This window comes from Leucopleurus acutus (genome assembly GCF_964270905.1).
Source record: "Leucopleurus acutus genome assembly, chromosome: 6".
In the NCBI taxonomy this organism is placed as follows: Eukaryota; Metazoa; Chordata; class Mammalia; order Artiodactyla; family Delphinidae; genus Leucopleurus; species Leucopleurus acutus.
Window position 1 is genome coordinate 63335248 of NC_139149.1, and position 18842 is coordinate 63354089.

Below are 18842 nucleotides of genomic sequence, written 5' to 3' on the forward strand. Positions count from 1 at the left end.
TCCTATAAAAAGCTATTAAATTGGTTAGCAATTGTGGAACTCACTGAGAATAGATGGTTGCGTCTACTAATATTTTGCTGCCTCTGTGCACTGCCCCAGAGTGAGAGTCACCTTGTCTTTAGTCACCTTAAATCCTGATGTGCACTTGCTTCTTGGGTATTTATGTCCACAGTTTTCTTTCCATTATACAGTGATTTCATTGGTTTTGAAAGTTTGCTCTGGTTCTGTATCTTCTACAATATAGTCTACTTTGATCTTAAGAAAAGGTGGTAAATTGACCTCACCTTATATTTTACAACAAAAACCATTTCTTAAAGTTCTCAAACCAGTCTTCAGTTGTGGTAAAGAGCTATTCAGTGGTCACCCTGTTTCAACAGTTCGTATGGGCATTTGGCTTTCTGGTAGAAGTTGCATGTTTCCTGCCCATATGTTCACCATACAAATTAAATGTCTTTGTAGCTTTGACTAAACGAGGTTGTAAGTTTCTTAAGAACAGGAGTCATATTGTAGTACCAATTCTGTGTGTCCTGCAATGCTTAGTACAGTCTTATGAGTGTTAAATAAATGCTTATTTATAGTTCTGGATGTAAATCCAAATTATTTTGCTGTAAGAATCAAGTCATTCCAAAGCTGTTTCTTATGTTAAATACCTCTAATTCCTTTAACTTTATGTTTCTTTTCCATTCATTTACTTTTTTGATTTCAGAGTTTTCTCCTTTACCTCATGATATTTTATGAGATTTTGGGGGCCCTTGGCAGTATGCTAGGCTTTATGATTATTAAGTCAAGCTTCTTTTACTGTTTTTCAAATCCCAGGGCATTAGGTGCAAGAAAAAGTGCAATTGAAAAGCTTTCATTCTTACGTGGAACTCTTTTTGAACTGTGTTAAGTTTTATGCGGGAATTATAGATAATGGAGCAAAGTCTTAAATCCAAGTTTCTGCCAAATAAGATATTTCTTCAGAGTCTGAAATATTGTGCATTCAGGTGTAGAAGTATATTCTAGTTATCTTAATGGTAGGATGTAGGTTTTTTGCACATGACAGTAATACCAACCTTGTATCTCTTGGTTCAAGTGTCTTGAAGGGGGGTTGCCTTTTTATTTTATGGGTAATGTTACTTGTGAATTAAGGGATTCACAAAGGTCCTAATATTATCCTTCCGTGAATATTAAGAGTCTCCTATATATGATAGAGACCCAAAGTAATTGTATGGTTAAAATATAAGGGCCCAGGATTAAAACCTAATATTTCCAAATTGGCCTTTTTGTAGGACATTATAACACGTAGTAGCATATGTGTTATAACCAATTTCCCAGAATTTATACTTTTACTGTCAGGTAAGATGAAGAAAATTTTATATGCTGAATGTCTTAAGTTGTTTTAGCTGTGAGTCTTATACTTTCTTTCATTCCAATTTCTTTAAATTTATGAAAAAGCTATTATTATATAATACTTTAAATATTCCATTTCAGTTTGAATGTTAGCACTTGTGATTTTATAATATAAAAAAGAGGAACTCGTTGAATAAAACATACGTGTTTATTTTTTTCATTCCACTATTATTTTTGTTTTGCTAACCTTTATGTAAAGATTTATTTGAGAATTTTAGATGGTATTTTTGTTACATAATATGAAGTCATCATAAGAGGTGACATCCTTTCAGCCAATGCCGTGTAACTGTTAAAATTACATGACAAAATGAGTGGTTTTTGTCACTTCCAATTAAAAATTCCTTTGGATAGGGCACACCACTGGCTCCTTTAATATTGAATTCTGTATTATAAACATACATTTAATTTCAGTACAGAATTTATATATTACACACTGATTCCCCCCCCCCCCCCCCCGCTTTGGATATCTTTGTGAAGTCAAAGTAAACTTCTGAGGCTAGTTGCTAAAAGCTTTTGCAGTTATTCAAGCTCTGATGAAATGAGTGGGAAATAATCTGGAGCAAAAGCATTACACTTTGAACATTTTATTTTATTTTATTTTGGCTGTGTTGGGTCTTCGTTACTGTTCATGGGCTTTCTGTAGTTGTGGCGAGTGGGGGCTACTCTTTGTTGAGGTGTGCGGGCTTCTCATTGTGGTGGCTTCTCGTTGCGGAGCACGGGCTCTAGGTGCGCAGGCTTCAGTACCTGTGGCACGTGGGCTCAGTAGTTGTGGCTCACGGGCTCCAGAGCACAGGCTCAATAATTGTGGCTCACAAGCTTAGTTGCTCCGCAACATGTGGGATCTTCCCGGACCAGGGCTCGAACCTGTGTCCCCTGAATTGGCAGGCAGATTCTTAACCACTGGGCCGCCAGGGAAGTCCCTTGAACATTTTGAATAACTTGTACAACATAGATGTTAAGACCAATATATAGTCTATTCTGGTTTGTTTTCGGTATTGGTTTAATTGTTCTTTTATCTGGAATAGATAGTGATTACTAGAGTATCTCTTCTTTTCTTCATTTAAACACACACTTTTCTCCATTAAACACAAAAATAAAAATAGCTTTGAGGACTTAAATGGCCATCTTGGAAAAAAATTACTTCTGACCTTACTTCATACCAAATACAGAGATCAATTCCAGATAGGTTATAGACGTAAATACATAAGCTAAAACTATAAAATTGCTAGAAGAATATACAGAATGTCTTTCTGAATTTGAGGTAGGCAAAAAGCAGAGAACTAAAAGCATTAATATAAGGAAAAAGTGAATCAGCATTAAAATATAGAACTTCTTTTCATCAAACGACTCCTTTAAGGGCTTCCCTGGTGGCGCAGTGGTTGAGAGTCAGCCTGCCGATGCAGGGGATGCGGGTTCGTGACCCGGTCCAGGAAGATCCCACATGCCGCGGAGCGGCTGGGCCCGTGAGCCATGGCCGCTGAGCCTGCGCGTCTGGAGCCCGTGCTCCGCAACGGGAGAGGCCACAACAGTGAGAGGCCCGTGTACCGCAAAAAAAAAAAAAGACTCCTTTAAGAGAGTGAAAAGACAAATCACAGAGTGAGAGAAAATATTTAATACATACATCCTTGATTTCAGAATATATAGAGAATTCTTATACATCAATAAAAACATAATAATAATAAATGAGTAAAAATGAACTGGCATTGAAAACAGGATATCTAAATGGACAATAGATATATGAATAGAAGTCCAATTTCTTGAGTAATCAGTGAAATTCAAATTAATATTGTCGAGAGATTACCAATAGAATGTCTCATAATGAAAATAACTACAATACCAGGTATGGAGAGGATGTGGAACAAGTAGAACTCTTTATACATTGCTGGCTGTTAACATCTTGGAAAGCTATCTGCCAGCACCTCCTAAAGCTAAACATATGCATAGACTGTGGCCTAGGAGCTCCACCCTAGTTATATAGCTATCTGAAACATGTGATATGTGATCTTTAGAAAACAAGTTCAAGAACGTCCCTGCACATACCAAAAACTGTAAACAACTCTATTTTCTGTCACCAATACAATGGATAAAGTAATTATGCTATACTCACACAGCGGAATTAAGCCATGGAAATGAATGAACTGCAACTACGTACACAAACATAGATGACTCTCACAAATATAATATTGAACAAAAGAAAGCAGACACAAAAAGTACATTTTATATGATTTCATTTATATAAAGTTAACAAGACAGTTGTTCCTTTGGTGTGGGGAAAGGTGATAATGCCTGGAAAGGGGCAAGGAGGGGGATATTTCTGGGGTGCTGGTAATGTTCTATTTCTGGATCTGCATGCTGATTACATGGGAGATTTACTTTGTAAAAATTCATTCAGCTATACACTTACTTTTTGTATGCATGTTATACTTCAATGTTTTGTAAATAAAATATTTATAAAATTAAACAAAGATAAAACAGCCATAATATAGTATAGTTTTATTTGGCTGTTCTGTCATCATGGCAGGGAGAGGGAAGTAGAGAAGTTGCAAGAACATTATAGTGAAAAAAATTAACCGAATATAGCTACCGTGATTTTATAAATATTCATTAATAAAGAATTTTAGAATAATGATCTCACTTGGAATGATGGTAAGGAAAGAATCAGACTAGAGGCAGCATCATATAGTATTTAAGAGCACAGACTTATTTATTACTTATTTAACCTTATTTATTTATTTATTTTTTGCGGTATGTGGGCCTCTCACTGTTGTGGCCTCTCCCGTTGCGGAGCACAGGCTCTGGACGCACAGGCTCAGTGGCCATGGCTCACGGGCCCAGCCACTCCGCGGCATGTGGGATCCTCCCAGAATGGGGCACAAACCCGTGTCCCCTACATCAGCAGGCGGACTCTCAACCACTGTGCCACCAGGGAAGCCCCATCTTGGGGTTCTTATTGATTGCCTTTTCTCTTGATTATGGATCACACTTTCTTGTTTGTTTATGTCTGGTAATTTTGAAATGTATCTTGGACATTGTTGATGATATGTTGTAGAAACTCTGGATTCTGTTACATTCTTCTGAAGAGGCTTTTTTTTTTTTTTTAAACCAAGCAATTAACTTGACTCATCTCAAGTTTCCTTCTTTGGTGGTGAGCAGCTGAATAATCCGTTCTTTTAAGCTTAGCTGGGCTGCTTAGTGTGTCTGCTCCATACATGTGTAATTCAAGATCAGCCAGACATTTGGACAGAGTTTATACATAGGTCCCTCTGACTGACTCCTGGATTTGTGTGGTTTTTCTGTACTCTTCCCAGACGCTGTGTTCACTGTGAACACTGTCCTCTTTTTCTTTCAGCCAGGAAGACTGTAGGTTTTCTGCATTCTTCTTTCTTTCTGTGGTACTAGCTGGGGCTTTCCCTCAGGCTAAAGCCTGTTTAAAAAATAAAACAAAACTGGAAACTCATATAAGGCTGTTTTCTTCTTACTCCCTTACCACCTATTTTTGCCTGGTTTGGGGCTATCTATACTGCCCTCAAATAGTTGGGTTTTGTTTGTTTTGTTTTTGTCCAGAGCTTATCATTATATGTGGGAGGGTTGGTTCGATAGGAACAACTTGACCATTACTAGAAATAGAATCTAAGATTTGAACTTAAGTGAAGATACTTTACTCTAACGTTTTACATTCTTTGTACCTTAGGTACCCTCTTAGTGGCATGGTTTTGCCAACTTTTAAAGAGTGGATCCAAAATACCCTTGGAGTAAGTCTGGAGCATAAAACTACCTCTAAAGTAAGCAAATAAGAATGATTAATAATATTCTTAACTGAGTGTGTGTGTGTTTAATCCCAAATTAATTAGACTTATCTTAGTAATTTGTTATAGTTATTTAATATATTTGTTATTTTTTTTGTTAAGAAGTTTACTAGTCATATTAGCCTTGTTAGGCTTTCTAGGGGTGATTTTTTAAAAAAAATTTTTTTAGCCTCACAGATATAGAGCCTAATCTCAGCATTTATCTGAGATTTATCTGGCAAATCTGTAATCCTCTCTGAGCCTCAGAGTTGTAACTGTCTGTCCTGTGTTTCACAAGTAGTAGTGAAGTTCAAATGAATGAATTCTGTGAGAGAACTTTGTTACAAAAATATAAGTTGCTGTTATTTTTAGGTTTTGTAATGAACTGACAGTAATCTAGAATTAATATAGAATAATTTAAAATAAAAATATAATGTTACATTTATTAACAAAACATTTAGAATATTTGAAGATTGAAAAAAGTGAAGTAAAAGTTTGATTAAGATGTGAGTGATAGAGAATTTTAGTTTGCTCATGTGGTATCACTTTTCTGACGGGGGTGGTTAGAATCCTTTAGACTATATACATATTAAACTAACGAAATAGTTAACATTTCTTTATATAATCTTTATTATTTATTAGTATTATTCGCTATGGCATGGTATTCTGCGTCCTTCTGAGTATAACTTGCATAAGTGCAGGGACTATGGCTTACACTGTATTATCCACTATATCCAATATATTATTAAAGACTGTAGGTATTCAGTGAGTGCTTGTTTGGTTTATTTATAAATCCACAGTTACATTTTATTCTAGTATTAAATTAGGCTAAACAGCTAATTTCTATCCCTCTCAAACCAAATTCTTTTAACTTTTCTTTAAAGATCTCTTCTATTTCCTTTTTTGACTATTTGTGATTACTTTTTTGACACTGATGCAATCTATATACCATATTCAGAAATTTCACCAGTTTTACATGCACTTCTTTTTTCTGTTTTGAGCCCTTTCAGTTTTCAATAACTTGACAAAATAGTAATCTGTATGATGGTATCTGTATGATGGCGATAATCTCATTTAACAGATGAAGAAGGCAAGGCTTGCAGAACTTGGGTGACTTGCCCAATGTCACATAGCTTTAAAGTTGAAGATTTACTTTTCAAGTTACCTGTTAGTTGAAATTAAGTATCAAGTTTATGATTATGTTGTGAGTTTTAAAGCACTCCTGTAAAAATGGGTTTATTACTTATTGGGAGGCTTTTTGCTGATCATTTAAAAATAATAAAAGGAAATGATAAATTTTATCTACAGGTGAAAATGTAGTTAATGCAAAAGTTAACTATCTTTCCCCCAGTGTCCCTAGTCTAAAATCGAAGATTTGAGACTTTGCTATCTTCCTTGTTCTTAATTGTAATCTTTATTTTTATTTTATTTTATTTATTTATTTTTTGACCATGCCACACGGCATGTGGGATCTTAGTTCCCTGACCTGGGATGGAACCCTGGCCACCTGCGGTGGAAGCAGGGATTCTTAACCACTGGACCACCAGGGCAGTCCCCTTAATTGTAATCTTTAGAAATAATGAAAAGGAAGGCCATAGAAGCAAAAGAGAAAACATAGGCTTTTATAACTTATGTTACAGAATGTGATTAACCAGAGCATTTGTAATTGGTTACTGTCACAGAGTTGGTTTCCATATGTATTATTTGTTATTTTCCTATGCCTCTGTCCTAATTTGGATGTAAAAATTTACATTTTATAGTCACTCTCTGTAACATAGGTATTCAAATTTTATTTTCTAAAAATAAGTCAGAGAAAACCAATTTTATTTTCTAGGCATCCTTAAATCCTAGTGATACACCTCCTTCTATTGTAAATGAAGATTTTCTTCATGACCTTAAAGAAGTTAATATTTCATATTCACAAGAAGCAGATGATCGAGTATTTAGAGCTCATGGTAAGCAACTTTATATAAGTGCTATTTATTTTTAATTTGTAAATTTCCTATAATTTAAGATGTTTTTGCATTTTCTTTTTTAAACCTCAAAATAGGTCATTGTCTTCATGAGATATTTTTGCTCAGGGAAGGAATGTTTCAGCGAATTCCTGATATAGTTTTATGGCCAAGTAAGTTCTTGTTTTTCTTTGTATTATTAATTTAGTATTGTTAAATTTTAAGTAAATTTAGTATTGGAGATACGTACTTTTAAACATATGAACTATAAAAAATATAGATCACTATATTTTTAGAGTTTTCTAAAGGTCACATCATTCTTAATATGATCATCCTGAATGGTTGGTTTTAATGATTAATTTTGTTGATGATTAAGTCTTCATTTAGTATGTACATATCTTTTTGCGAGGTCAGTAGAAAAATGTATTTTGGGCTAATTTGAAAGCTTAATGAAATTATTATCAGTCAATTATATATTTAGATGTATAGAAACTCTTAACGTAACTGATTACTGCAACCAATAATAGTAGTTCGTTGATGTTAACTTGTGGGCTAAAAAATATGGTATTCAAATGATGAATAAGATGAATAACAACTTGATGAACAAGTTGTTTAATATGGATATTGTCTTTGATATAAATAATTAAATTTTGAGAAATTAATTTCATTTAGGGATTTGGCTTGAGATGGAGGATGGATGAGCTTTCTGTTATTGTTTTGCTCTTGCTGATGCTTAGGCACTATATTTATATATATGGTTTTTATATCCACGTTTTGTAGCAGAAACTTTAAAGCAGAATACAGGTATACTGCTCCTTACCGTCTATAATTACCTTTTAAGAAGTTCTATTGATCTTCCAATCCTTTTTTCTCTTCAGATTCCATAAAAGGATTATATAGAGTGTTTTATTTTTCAAAAAATTGCCTCATTCATGGACTCTCAGTTCTTAGATGTGATCCTTTTCCTTTGCAGGGAATATCTGAGGGAAAAATCCTACTTGAATTTGGGGATAGGAAGGAGGGTGACATATATAGGGAGAAAACAATCTATCTGAATAGTGTATTGGTGCCCAAATCAAGTCTAAAATTTTGTTCTGTTGAATCTTCCAGTATAAGAACTTCTTGGAAATAGTTTCCCAACAGGTTGTCAGTTCACTGAGGCCTTTATTTACTTTAATGTAAATTTCCTTTTGGTAATAAAGTTCAGGTTTTTCTTTGAATGAGGGTAAGTTTTGAGACAATATGGCAATTTGAGACAATGTGGTATTCCATAGAGTGGAGGTGGCTTTCTCATCTTACAGTTTAAATAGCTACACACCATATCTGTATATATACATATGTACACATACCTAGGAAGTCTATCGTTGTGGATGTCTTTAAGTCTGTCTGTAATTGGAGTCTGAATTCTATGTGTTGCTTTAATATGATGTCTAGGGCTTATCTAAGAGTAAGAACTTGTAATATATGTAACTTTCCTGATTTGGAGTCATACTTAAACCAGGAATTGTCACCATTGTGACCTGTACACAGTGTAGCTATTTCTACCTTTCATTTAGTTTGGACAAGTAGTTAGTTACTTATACATTGTATGTTGTCTGTGGTAAGTATACTTATAAAAATAAAGTCTCCTTTAGAAGTACTTCACTTATTCAGTTTCTGCATTTTCAGCAGTCTAAATATCAAAACTTTAGGTCTGTGAAAATATGTGCTAGGTACTGTTCTAGGTATTGAAGATAAGACACTGAACAAAACACAAATCCCTATTCTTAGGTGCTATACAATTAAGTGGGGGCGGGAGGAGACGGAACAATAAACAAATATTTAATGTAGCAAAGGGTGGTAAATGTTATAAAGAAAAACAAGGCACAGTAAAAAGATAGAGAATAAATAGGGTGGGTGGTGGGATGAGGGAGTGCTGTGTCAAATAACATTGTAAAGGAAAGCTTCCGATTTGGTGACAATCCTTGAAATAGTTTTGCCTTGTTAAAGGTTTTTAACAGACATCTTTGGGTATTTTATTATTAATGAACTAGTATTCCATTTATTGAAAATTTTTACCACAGATAGTAAGCTTTATAGGCTTAATCTGAAAGCCTAAAAATGGATTTTTATTAAATTTGGAATGATGCAAATGACATATATTCCTAGCTTTAAGAAAACCTGGGAAATGATAATCATAACTTTTATAGAACAGTATTTTTACTTTCATAAATGGATATTAATTTATATATTTTCATTTGTATCCTTATTTCCCTTTCAGGTCCTAAGCAAGTGATACTCAATTTTTGCATGGTTTCCTTGCTTCAAATCTCTTTTTCCTCCATGCCATCCCATAATTTATCAGGAGATTGATCTTTCTAAAACACTCTCTTTGCCATGTTGTTCCCCTCCTTAATTCCCTTTTGCTAGTCATATTGAGTCGTAGCACCTCTTGGTGTTTAAAATCTTCTGCCTTCAGATTTTTTTTTTTTTTTTCTGCCTTCAGATTTTTAATACTTACTTTACTTTTACACTGAGAAGTACCCTTTGGTGTGTACAGTAGAAAGGAGTTTGTATGCAGTATATCATGTATAATGTTTAAAGTTTTGTTTAAAGAACAATAAAGAATCATCAATGGATGCAAAAATTAGTGGGCAAAAGTATGAAACATTTATGTAATCAAAGTATTTCCTCATGAGATATTTATTAATTATAGTTTTTTAAAATAAATTTATTTATTTACTTGTTTTTATTTTTGGCCGTTTTGGGTCTTTGTTGCTGTGCGCAGGCTTCATCTAGTTGCGGCACGTGGGGGCTACTCTTTGTTGTGGTGCACGGACTTCTCATTGTCGTGGCTTCTCTTGTTGCAGAGCATGGGCTCTAGGCGCGCGGGCTTCAGCAGTCGTGGCACGCGGGCTCAGTAGTTGTGGCTTGTGGTTTCTAGAGCGCAGGCTCAGTAGTTGTGGCAGGCAGGCTCAGTTGCTCTGCGGCATGTGGGATATTCCCGGACCAGGGCTCAAACCCCTGTCCCCTGCACTGGCAGGTGGATTCTTAACCACTGCGCCACCAGGGAAGCCCTATAGTGTTTTTATATGGAGAAACCTAACAGTTGGCCCTTCTGATCCAAGGGTTCTGCATCTGTAGGTTCAACCAATGCTGTTCAAAAGTATTTGGAAAAAAAATTACATAAAGGCAACATGCCAGTAACTATATAGCATTTACATTGTATTTACAACTATTTGCATAGCATTTACATTGTATTAGGTATTATAAGTAATCTAGAGATGATTTAAAGTATACAGAAGGATGTGCTGTAGGTTATGTGCAAATACTATGTCATTTTCTTTTTTTTTTTAACATCTTTATTGGAGTATAATTGCTTACAATGGTATGTTAATTTCTGCTTTATAACAAAGTGAATCAGTTATACATATGTTCCCATATCTCTTCCCTCTTGCGTCTCTCTCCCTCCCACCCTCCCTATCCCACCCCTCTAGGTGGACACAAAGCACCGAGCTGATCTCCCTGTGCTATGCAGCTGCTTCCCACTAGCTATCTGTTTTACATTTGGTAGTGTATATATGTCCATGCCACTCTCTCACTTTGTCACAGCTTACCCTTCCCCCTCCTCATATCCTCAAGTCCATTCTCTAGTAGGTCTGTGTCTTTATTCCCATCTTGCCCCTAGGTTCTTCATGACCATTTTTTTTCCCTTAGATTCCATATATATGTGTTAGCATACGGTATTTGTTTTTCTCTTTCTGACTTACTTCACTCTGTATGTATGTCATTTTCTTTAAGGGACCTGAGCTTCCCAGATTTTGGTGTCTGTAGGGGTCCTGGAACCTATCCCCTGTGGATACTGAGGGACTACTGTACTGTATTACTAAATGATGAGAGTTAACATTACCAGCAATGAGACTTATCTACATCATGCGCCTCCAGATACAATGCACTGAGAAAGGCACAGCATCACTTCTGTGGAATTCCTGCCAAAATGTATAAACTGAATTTAATCCTAAGGAAATAAGCAAACCCAAATTGAGGGACATTATATGAAATAACTGACCAGTGCTCTTCAAAAGTGTCAAGGTCAAAGTAGACTGAGGAACTATTTCAGAGTAAAGAAGACTAAGGAGATGTGACAACTAAAATGCAGTGTGTGATCCTGGTCCAGAAAAGAGGACATTAGTGGAACAGCTGTCAAATTTTGAATAAGGTCTCTTGATTAGTTAATAGTATTGTATCAGTGTCAATTGCTTGGTTTTTATAGTTTTTATAGTTATATAAGATGTTAGTATTTGCAGCTACTGGGTGAAGGAAATCTTTGTACCATTTTTGCAACTTTTTTGTAAGTGTAAAATTATTTAAAAATGAAAAGTTAAAAAAGATAAAAAACAGTTTTTTTAAAAATATAGTGATTTAATGTGTTAGTGAGTGAATAAATGAAGATAAAGTTTAGACACTAAAGAACTCTATAGACCCTTGTTTTGCAGGGTTACCCAGATTTTGTTCATGTCCTTGTGATTAATTTATTTTCCCTTTTTTCAACAGCGTGTCATGATGATGTAGTTAAGATTGTGAATCTAGCGTGCAAATATAACCTTTGTATCATACCAATTGGTGGTAGGTATTGTGTGTTTTGAATTTTAATGTGATGTAAATTTGTTCTATTTTAAATATTTGTGCCATCCCACTGAAAACATTCTTATAATTATGAAATGGTTATCTTGAAAAATTGGTTTATGGTGTTTATTGGTTATGCTGGTCTATTTCTGTTCTGAGTAGATCTACCTAAACTGTTTGAGACATGATTTACCCTTAGTTCATGGCTTCTTTCCCATGTGGATCCTAATTGAAGCTGTGACTTACTGCCTAAATAAGAAAATGTTCCTGCTTTAGTAATTACTTTCTAACCTTTATCTTAATAGAGAGAATATTATTTTTCAAAGGCTAACTATACCCAACATAAATCTTTGAGAAGAAGGGATATGCAACTAGGATAGTGATAACCAAATCAGTAATATCTTTTAATACTGAAAACTAACATTATTTTACATTTTAAGATAAATTTAATCTCTCTTGATCATTCACCAACCACATCATTTTAACAGCTTACACAAGCCAAAGGAAATTGCCTTCACTGACTGAATTGGCATTGATGGAATGGAAATGGGACCTCTGCAAATCAGAAGTTCCAGATACCTTCTTCAGCTGATACTTATCGTTGAATTCATGCAAAAAAGGCATTACACTGCCACTTTTAATGAAATATTTTTCTGATTTCAAATGATTTTGACAAGAAATAGTGGTTACTAATCACAGACATGTTCTTAACATTGTTTCACCGTGTAGATCAATACCCCCTGTACTTGCATCAAGGTGACTTCCACTTATATTCTGTCCAAAAGATATGAAAGTACCAATTCAAACTTTATTCTGCTATATGATGGTACAGATCTGGTTAAGAACTGAGAACACCGTATTGTTCCGTATTGTTATCAAGAAAGCATTTTTCCTTTGACAACAAATGTTAAGTAGGAGTACATTGTTTAAATTTTTCTATATATTAATTATTCTATATTAAAAATCACTTTTTCACCAAAGAACATATAAATTTGTTTTGAATATCATATAATCTGGGCAGTTTTAACTTTATATTCTAATTTATTAAAGCCTTTTTGCATGGGAGTATAAGATAATATTTTAAATGATAAGTGAATCTCATAAATATGGCAGAAAGGAGATAATGGTGTCTCTAGTTGTATAGGATGCGTATTTTTTCTTTTACGCTATCTCTCCACAGTAATCATTAGCTTAGAACTTTTCTAATCATGTTTTTGGAGTTCCACAAAATGCTAGGGGCTTCACTTGAGTGTGCCCGGGGGATGGAGCCATATCCCATTACTTTCAGCTCCATAATATTTCTTCATTTTGGCATGCACCATAAAATTAAGGTGAGTTTGCTTATAGTGTGTTAGCATTTGCAAATTACATTTTGCAAAGTAGAAATAGGTTTTATTTCCTAGAGGACCTATCTGTATACTTTGTCTTAGGGATTTACCCTAGAAATGTAGCTAAAAGTAAAATATTTAAGCATAGTTGTTGTTTCCTATTTTGGCAGGAGGAACAAGTGTTTCATATGGCCTCATGTGTCCTGCAGATGAGACAAGAACAATAATTTCTTTGGACACTTCACAAATGGTATATGATAATTTAAGATGTATTTGAAGATAGTGTTTAAAAGTTGTCTTTATGGCTCAGTCTTAGTTATTTTTAAAAAGGTATATTGTCCATTTTGTTTAAAATTTTTTCATCATTATATTTTACCTTTGTCTTCAGACCTCTAAAAGCTAAGTTCACTCTTACTCTAAGTCATATATCTTGATGGATTCTACCAAATTGACATGTGAAATTGACAATTTGAGAAGCATGGATTGGAATAGTGATACAATAGATGACCTGATGTATTGTTAAAAAACAAATAATATTTGTTAATGTTAATTTGAATCATCAAAACTTAGTTGTTCCCCAAATTTTTACTAATGCTATTGCACTTTTGCTTTTGGAAGAATAGGAGAGCTAATTAATTTTTAAATTAACTTAAAATTAATGAAGGTGCTAATAAACTTTAGGATTATTTTGTGAAATTTTGGTTCATTATGGTCCAAGAGTTGGCCATTGTGCTATATTAAAGTTTTTGTTTGGGTATGAACTTAATCTTTGTATAGTCAACAATATTCCTGTTTATATAATCTTTTATTATAATTAAAAATTTAATATTTATTATTATTTTATTGAAGTTTTTCAAGCATCAAAGTAGAGAGAATAGTATTTCTAGTCTCTAGATAAAATAATTATTTACATACATTGGCTTTATCTTTTTTCCTCTACTATTTTTAAAGCAAATCCTGATAGTATGCTACTTTACACCAAATATTTCTGTGTATTTCTTTTAAAAAGCACATTTTCTCACTATATTATTATCACTTCTGGCAAAATTAAAAGTAATTCCTTATATCATTTAATATCCAGTCCACATTCATTTTCCAGTTGTCTCAAAATTGTCTCTATTCTATAATTCATTTCATTGTTCAAATGGGGATTCAGACAAGGCCTGCATTAGCTTTTGGTGGTTTCTTTTAGTCTCATTTTATCTGAAACCCTCTTCCTCACTTTCTGAATGTCTGTGTTTTAAACCAACTCCTGTGCAATATACTGCCTGTGTTACTATGTCTGTCATGTTGTATAGTCAAGAACAAGTGGAGCTTTCTAGTGGGGGTAACCCTACTTGCTTAATTTCTGTCTTGTCACTTGCTGCTTTCAGTTAGGAGGTTATATTTCCTGAGAAAATGTCTGTTCCTGGAGATGAGACTTCTTTCTTCTTTTGCAACAGAATCGAATCCTCTGGGTTGATGAGAGCAATCTGACAGCTCATGTAGAGGCTGGCATAACAGGACAAGAGTTGGAAAGACAGGTATGTTATTTAAAATTTTCAAAACTGCTGTGTATCCCCTCTATGAATAAAGTACCTTTCACAATATATTCACTGAACAAGCTTGTTCGGTTTCTGATGTGGGTCAGATATTGAGCTAGATGCTATGAACACAGTAGTGAGTAAGACACCCATCCCCTACCCTATGAAAGCTTACGTTATATTATGACAGAAAGTTAGGTAAATAGACATATGACTCAGTGAGAATTTCTAGGTGAAGCCTGGCTAAATGTGGGGTGTTTAGGCTCATCAAATGGGGTTTGAAGAGAAGGAGTTGAACAAAGATGGTATCACAGAGGACTCGGCATTTAAAATGAGGATTAAATTAGGATGAGTGAGAGTGAAAAGGAAATGGGGTTGGGGAGAACAATCCAGTAAGGGAAGCAGCATGTGCAGAAGATGTACAGGCAGCTGTTGCTTTGGAGGATCTGCAGATAGTTGAATATGGCTGAGATCTAGTCTGTGTATATGGGAGAACACATATTCTTGGTGTTTGTATTTTGGGTGAGTGTACGTATAGTAGTGGTAAAGGGTGAAGCCAGGAAAACATGAAGAGGTCAGATCATAAAGCCCCAAATGTTTGAACTTTACCTTTGTACTTAGTTTTCGTGAGCTACTCTGTGGAGGATGGATGGGCACGTAAAGGTGGATTAAGTGGCTGCTGCAATAATTTGGACAAGAACTGATAGTGACTTGAAACAAGGTCGTAAGAATGGAGCGAAACAGAACAAGTTGGACACAGAATTCTCAGAAATTAATGATAAATTTGATCAATTTGGGTAGATGTTGGTATTTGCTATTCATTGAAATTTTCAAAGCATAATTCTATTGAAAACTGCTCATCTCATGAATAAGTGGAACTCCTGGAGTCCTTATAGCACTTTTTTGGGATCCTAACGAATTTTAGGAAACTTGAGGTTCTCTTCATGGATTTTAAGCGGTAATTATTAAAATGTATTGGTTTCTTCAGCCCTTTCAAATATGGTCAAGATGACTGTAACTCAGCTTTTGTAAACAAAAGTTAGAAAGTCCAGTTCGCTGGTGATGAACTGACTATTTTGTTCAATTTGGGTTACAGAGACCCCTCTTTCCTACCTTTTTTTTCCCTTCTTCATCCCACCTTTTAACAACACAGAGAGAAATGTGACATGCTTGTTGATCTTTTTTTTATTATCTTTTTCCATATTTCATGGTAAAGAGTTGAATGAAGTTGGTATGCTGGTGACCAATTCTGGATGAAAGGTTTTGAAAAACATTATTAAACTTTTATTTTTTATTTAATGTGCTAAGATACAGAGAACTAGAATAAAATTGAACATATTCATTGAGACATTAAAGATCTTCAGTAAGTCAAGGTTTTATATAATTCAAGGTAATTAGGTTTGTTAATTATTAATGAACTTTGTGGGTTGAATAATAGTACTTAATGAAAAAAAACCTGTAAAAAGGCCTGTATTAGTCTTCTGTTATGCTGAGAGGCATTATCAACACAGTGATTTTTTTTTTTTATAACAAAGGATGGCCTTTCATGTCTATAATTTTATATCCTTTATTATAGCATTTGATGTAGTATTTTAACCTTTCCAAGTTTTTTTTTTTTTTTTAAAGGTTAGAATTAAAATTCAAGGAACATATTTCCTTGAAATTTAAATGACATTTTCCTAGACTAGGAACTTCTGATATTTTACCTACTAGTTTATTTCCCTAAATGCCAACATAGAACATTTCTTTTTGCCTCTAGTAGACTCTAATATAGTTTCTATAGCTGTGTTGATCCCAGTTCAAGTTCTTCCTCATTATGCTTCTGTATTCTTCAGTTTCTTCTTCAGCTGAGGTAACCAACTTAAAACTTCCTGCTTTTTCATTCTAGAAGTTTTAAAATGACACAAATATATTAGTTGGGTAGCACAAATTTTCATCTTTTTAACTTGTAGATTACATTTTTTAATATGTATGAAATTTAAGGGAGGTCATTAAATGTTAACTTTGGATTTTGGGAATTTGTTTCTAGGTTTATTAAATCTTTGGCTACTTAATTTCATTAGTTAATAGTCTGGGGATATGTGACTTATGTTTTCCCCCCACTAGGGATGCATTTATCAGTGCCTCAGTTTCTTTATAAAATGGAGATAATACCTACTTCATAAAGTCTTTGTTAGGATGAAATAAGTTAATAATGTAAAGTACTTAGAACTTTTATTAATTCCACTAATTTTTATTGAGTACTATCTGCTTCATTCAGACACAGCTGACTTTAAATATTTCTTCTATATGCCAAAGACTCCTAAATTTGTATCACCTCAGACTTCTTTCTTGAACTCTAAACTTGCATATTCACTTGCCTAGTTGACGTCTCCACTTGTATATCTAATACACATTTCAAACTTAACATTTAAAAAAATTGAATTTCAATTTTCCCTCCACAATTTACTTATTCTGCAGCCTTCTCATTCCCATTTGGTGGAAATTCAGTTCTTTGGGCAGCTTGAGCCAAAATCCTGAGTCTTTTTTTTTCTTTTTAGTATTTCTAAAGGGTCTTTTTATTTTTAAAAATATTTATTTATGTGATTGCACTGGGTCTTAGTTGCGGCATGCGGGCTGTTTGTTACAGTGCATGGGCTTCTCTGCAGTTGTGACGCTCAGGCTCTAGAGCGCGTGGACTCAGTAGTTGCGGCATGCAAGCTCTCTAGTTGTGGCACATGGGCTTCAGAGTGCATGGGCTCAGTAATTGTGGTGTGCAGGCTCTCTAGTTGTGGTACATGGGCTCAGTAGTTGCAGCGCATGGGCTCAGTAGTTGCAGTGCAGGGGTTTAGTTGACCCGCAGCATGTGGGATCTTAGTTCCCCCACCAGGGATCAAATCCGTGTTCCCTGCATTGGAAGGCGGATTCTTAACCACTGGACCACCAGGGAAGTCCCTGCTTTTGTTTATAATAGTTTCATTGAGATATAATTGTCATACAATACTGTAAACTGCAGTCATTTAAAATGCACAACTTGATAAGGTTTGGTATATGAATACAACCATGAAACCATCACCACAATCAAGATATAGAACACATGCACCAATCCCAAAAGTTTCCTCCTGGCCTCTTTATAATTCTCTCCATCCCATCTTTTCCATGTCCCTGGCAATCACTGATATGTTTTCTGTCACTGTAGATTTGTTTGAATGTCCTACAGTTTTATTAAAATGAAATCACATACTCTTTTTTTACAAGGGTGGGGCGAGGGTTGGCTTCTTTCACTAGGCATAATTATTTTGAGATTCATGCATATTGTTGCATGTATCATTATTTTATTCCTTTTTGTTGCTCAGTAGTATTCAGTTGTATAGATATACCACTGTTTGTTTATCCATTCATTTGTTGAATGCTTGGATTATTTCCAGTTTTGGGCTATTACAAATAAAGCTGCTTTGAACATTCATGTGTAAGTCTTTGTTTGGACATATACCTTCCTTTCTCTTGGGTAAGTATCTAGAAATGAAATGGCTAAATCATTTGGTAGATATATATTTACCTTTTTGAAAAACCACCAAACGTTTTCCCAGAGTGATTGCATCATTTGATATTCGCGCTAGCACTGTATGAGTTTATCTACATCCTCGCCAATATTTGTTATTGTTAGTCTTTTAAAGTTTAGTTGTTCTAGTAGGTTTGTTATGGTATCTTACTGTGGTTTTAATTTGCATTTCTCTAATAACTAATGATGTTGGAGATCTTTTCAAGCACTATTTGCCATCCATATATTTTCTTTGGTGAAGTGTCTCTTCAAGTGTTTGCCCAATTTTTAAATTGGATTGTTTTCTTTTTATTGGGTTTTGAGAATTTTTTTTAACATATTCTGGACATAAGTTCTTTTCCAGATATATACTTCGCAAATATTTTCTCCCAGTCTGTGGCTTGTCTTTTCATTCTCTTAACAGAGTCTTTTGAAGAGTAGATGGTTTTTAATTTTGATGAAGTACTTAATTTTTTACTTTATATATCATGCTTCTACTGTCATATCTACAAACTTTTGCTTCACCTGAGGTTACAAAGATTTTCTCCCATTTAAGTTTCATAGTTTTTAGTTTCTTTTCAAGTCTGATGAGTTTTGAAGATTTTGAGTTAATGTTCATGTATGGCGTGAGGGATAGGTTGAAGTTCATTTTTTTTGCATATGGATAATCAGTTGTTCCAGCACCATTTGTTGAAAAGACTATCCTTTCTTCACGGAGTTGACTTTGCACCATCATA

General features: G+C 34.4%; 1 protein-coding gene across 1 annotated transcript in view; it reads left to right on the forward strand.

Annotated features, from left to right (window-relative positions):
• Positions 1-18842, forward strand: part of AGPS (alkylglycerone phosphate synthase) — a 137417-nt gene that overhangs the window by 39592 nt on the left and 78983 nt on the right. The window contains exons 3-8 of the mRNA XM_082841178.1: positions 5084-5174; positions 7012-7132; positions 7228-7302; positions 11663-11734; positions 13233-13312; positions 14505-14585. Of these exons, the coding sequence (XP_082697304.1) occupies positions 5084-5174; positions 7012-7132; positions 7228-7302; positions 11663-11734; positions 13233-13312; positions 14505-14585 (520 nt within the window). The remainder of the gene's footprint in view (positions 1-5083; positions 5175-7011; positions 7133-7227; positions 7303-11662; positions 11735-13232; positions 13313-14504; positions 14586-18842) is intronic.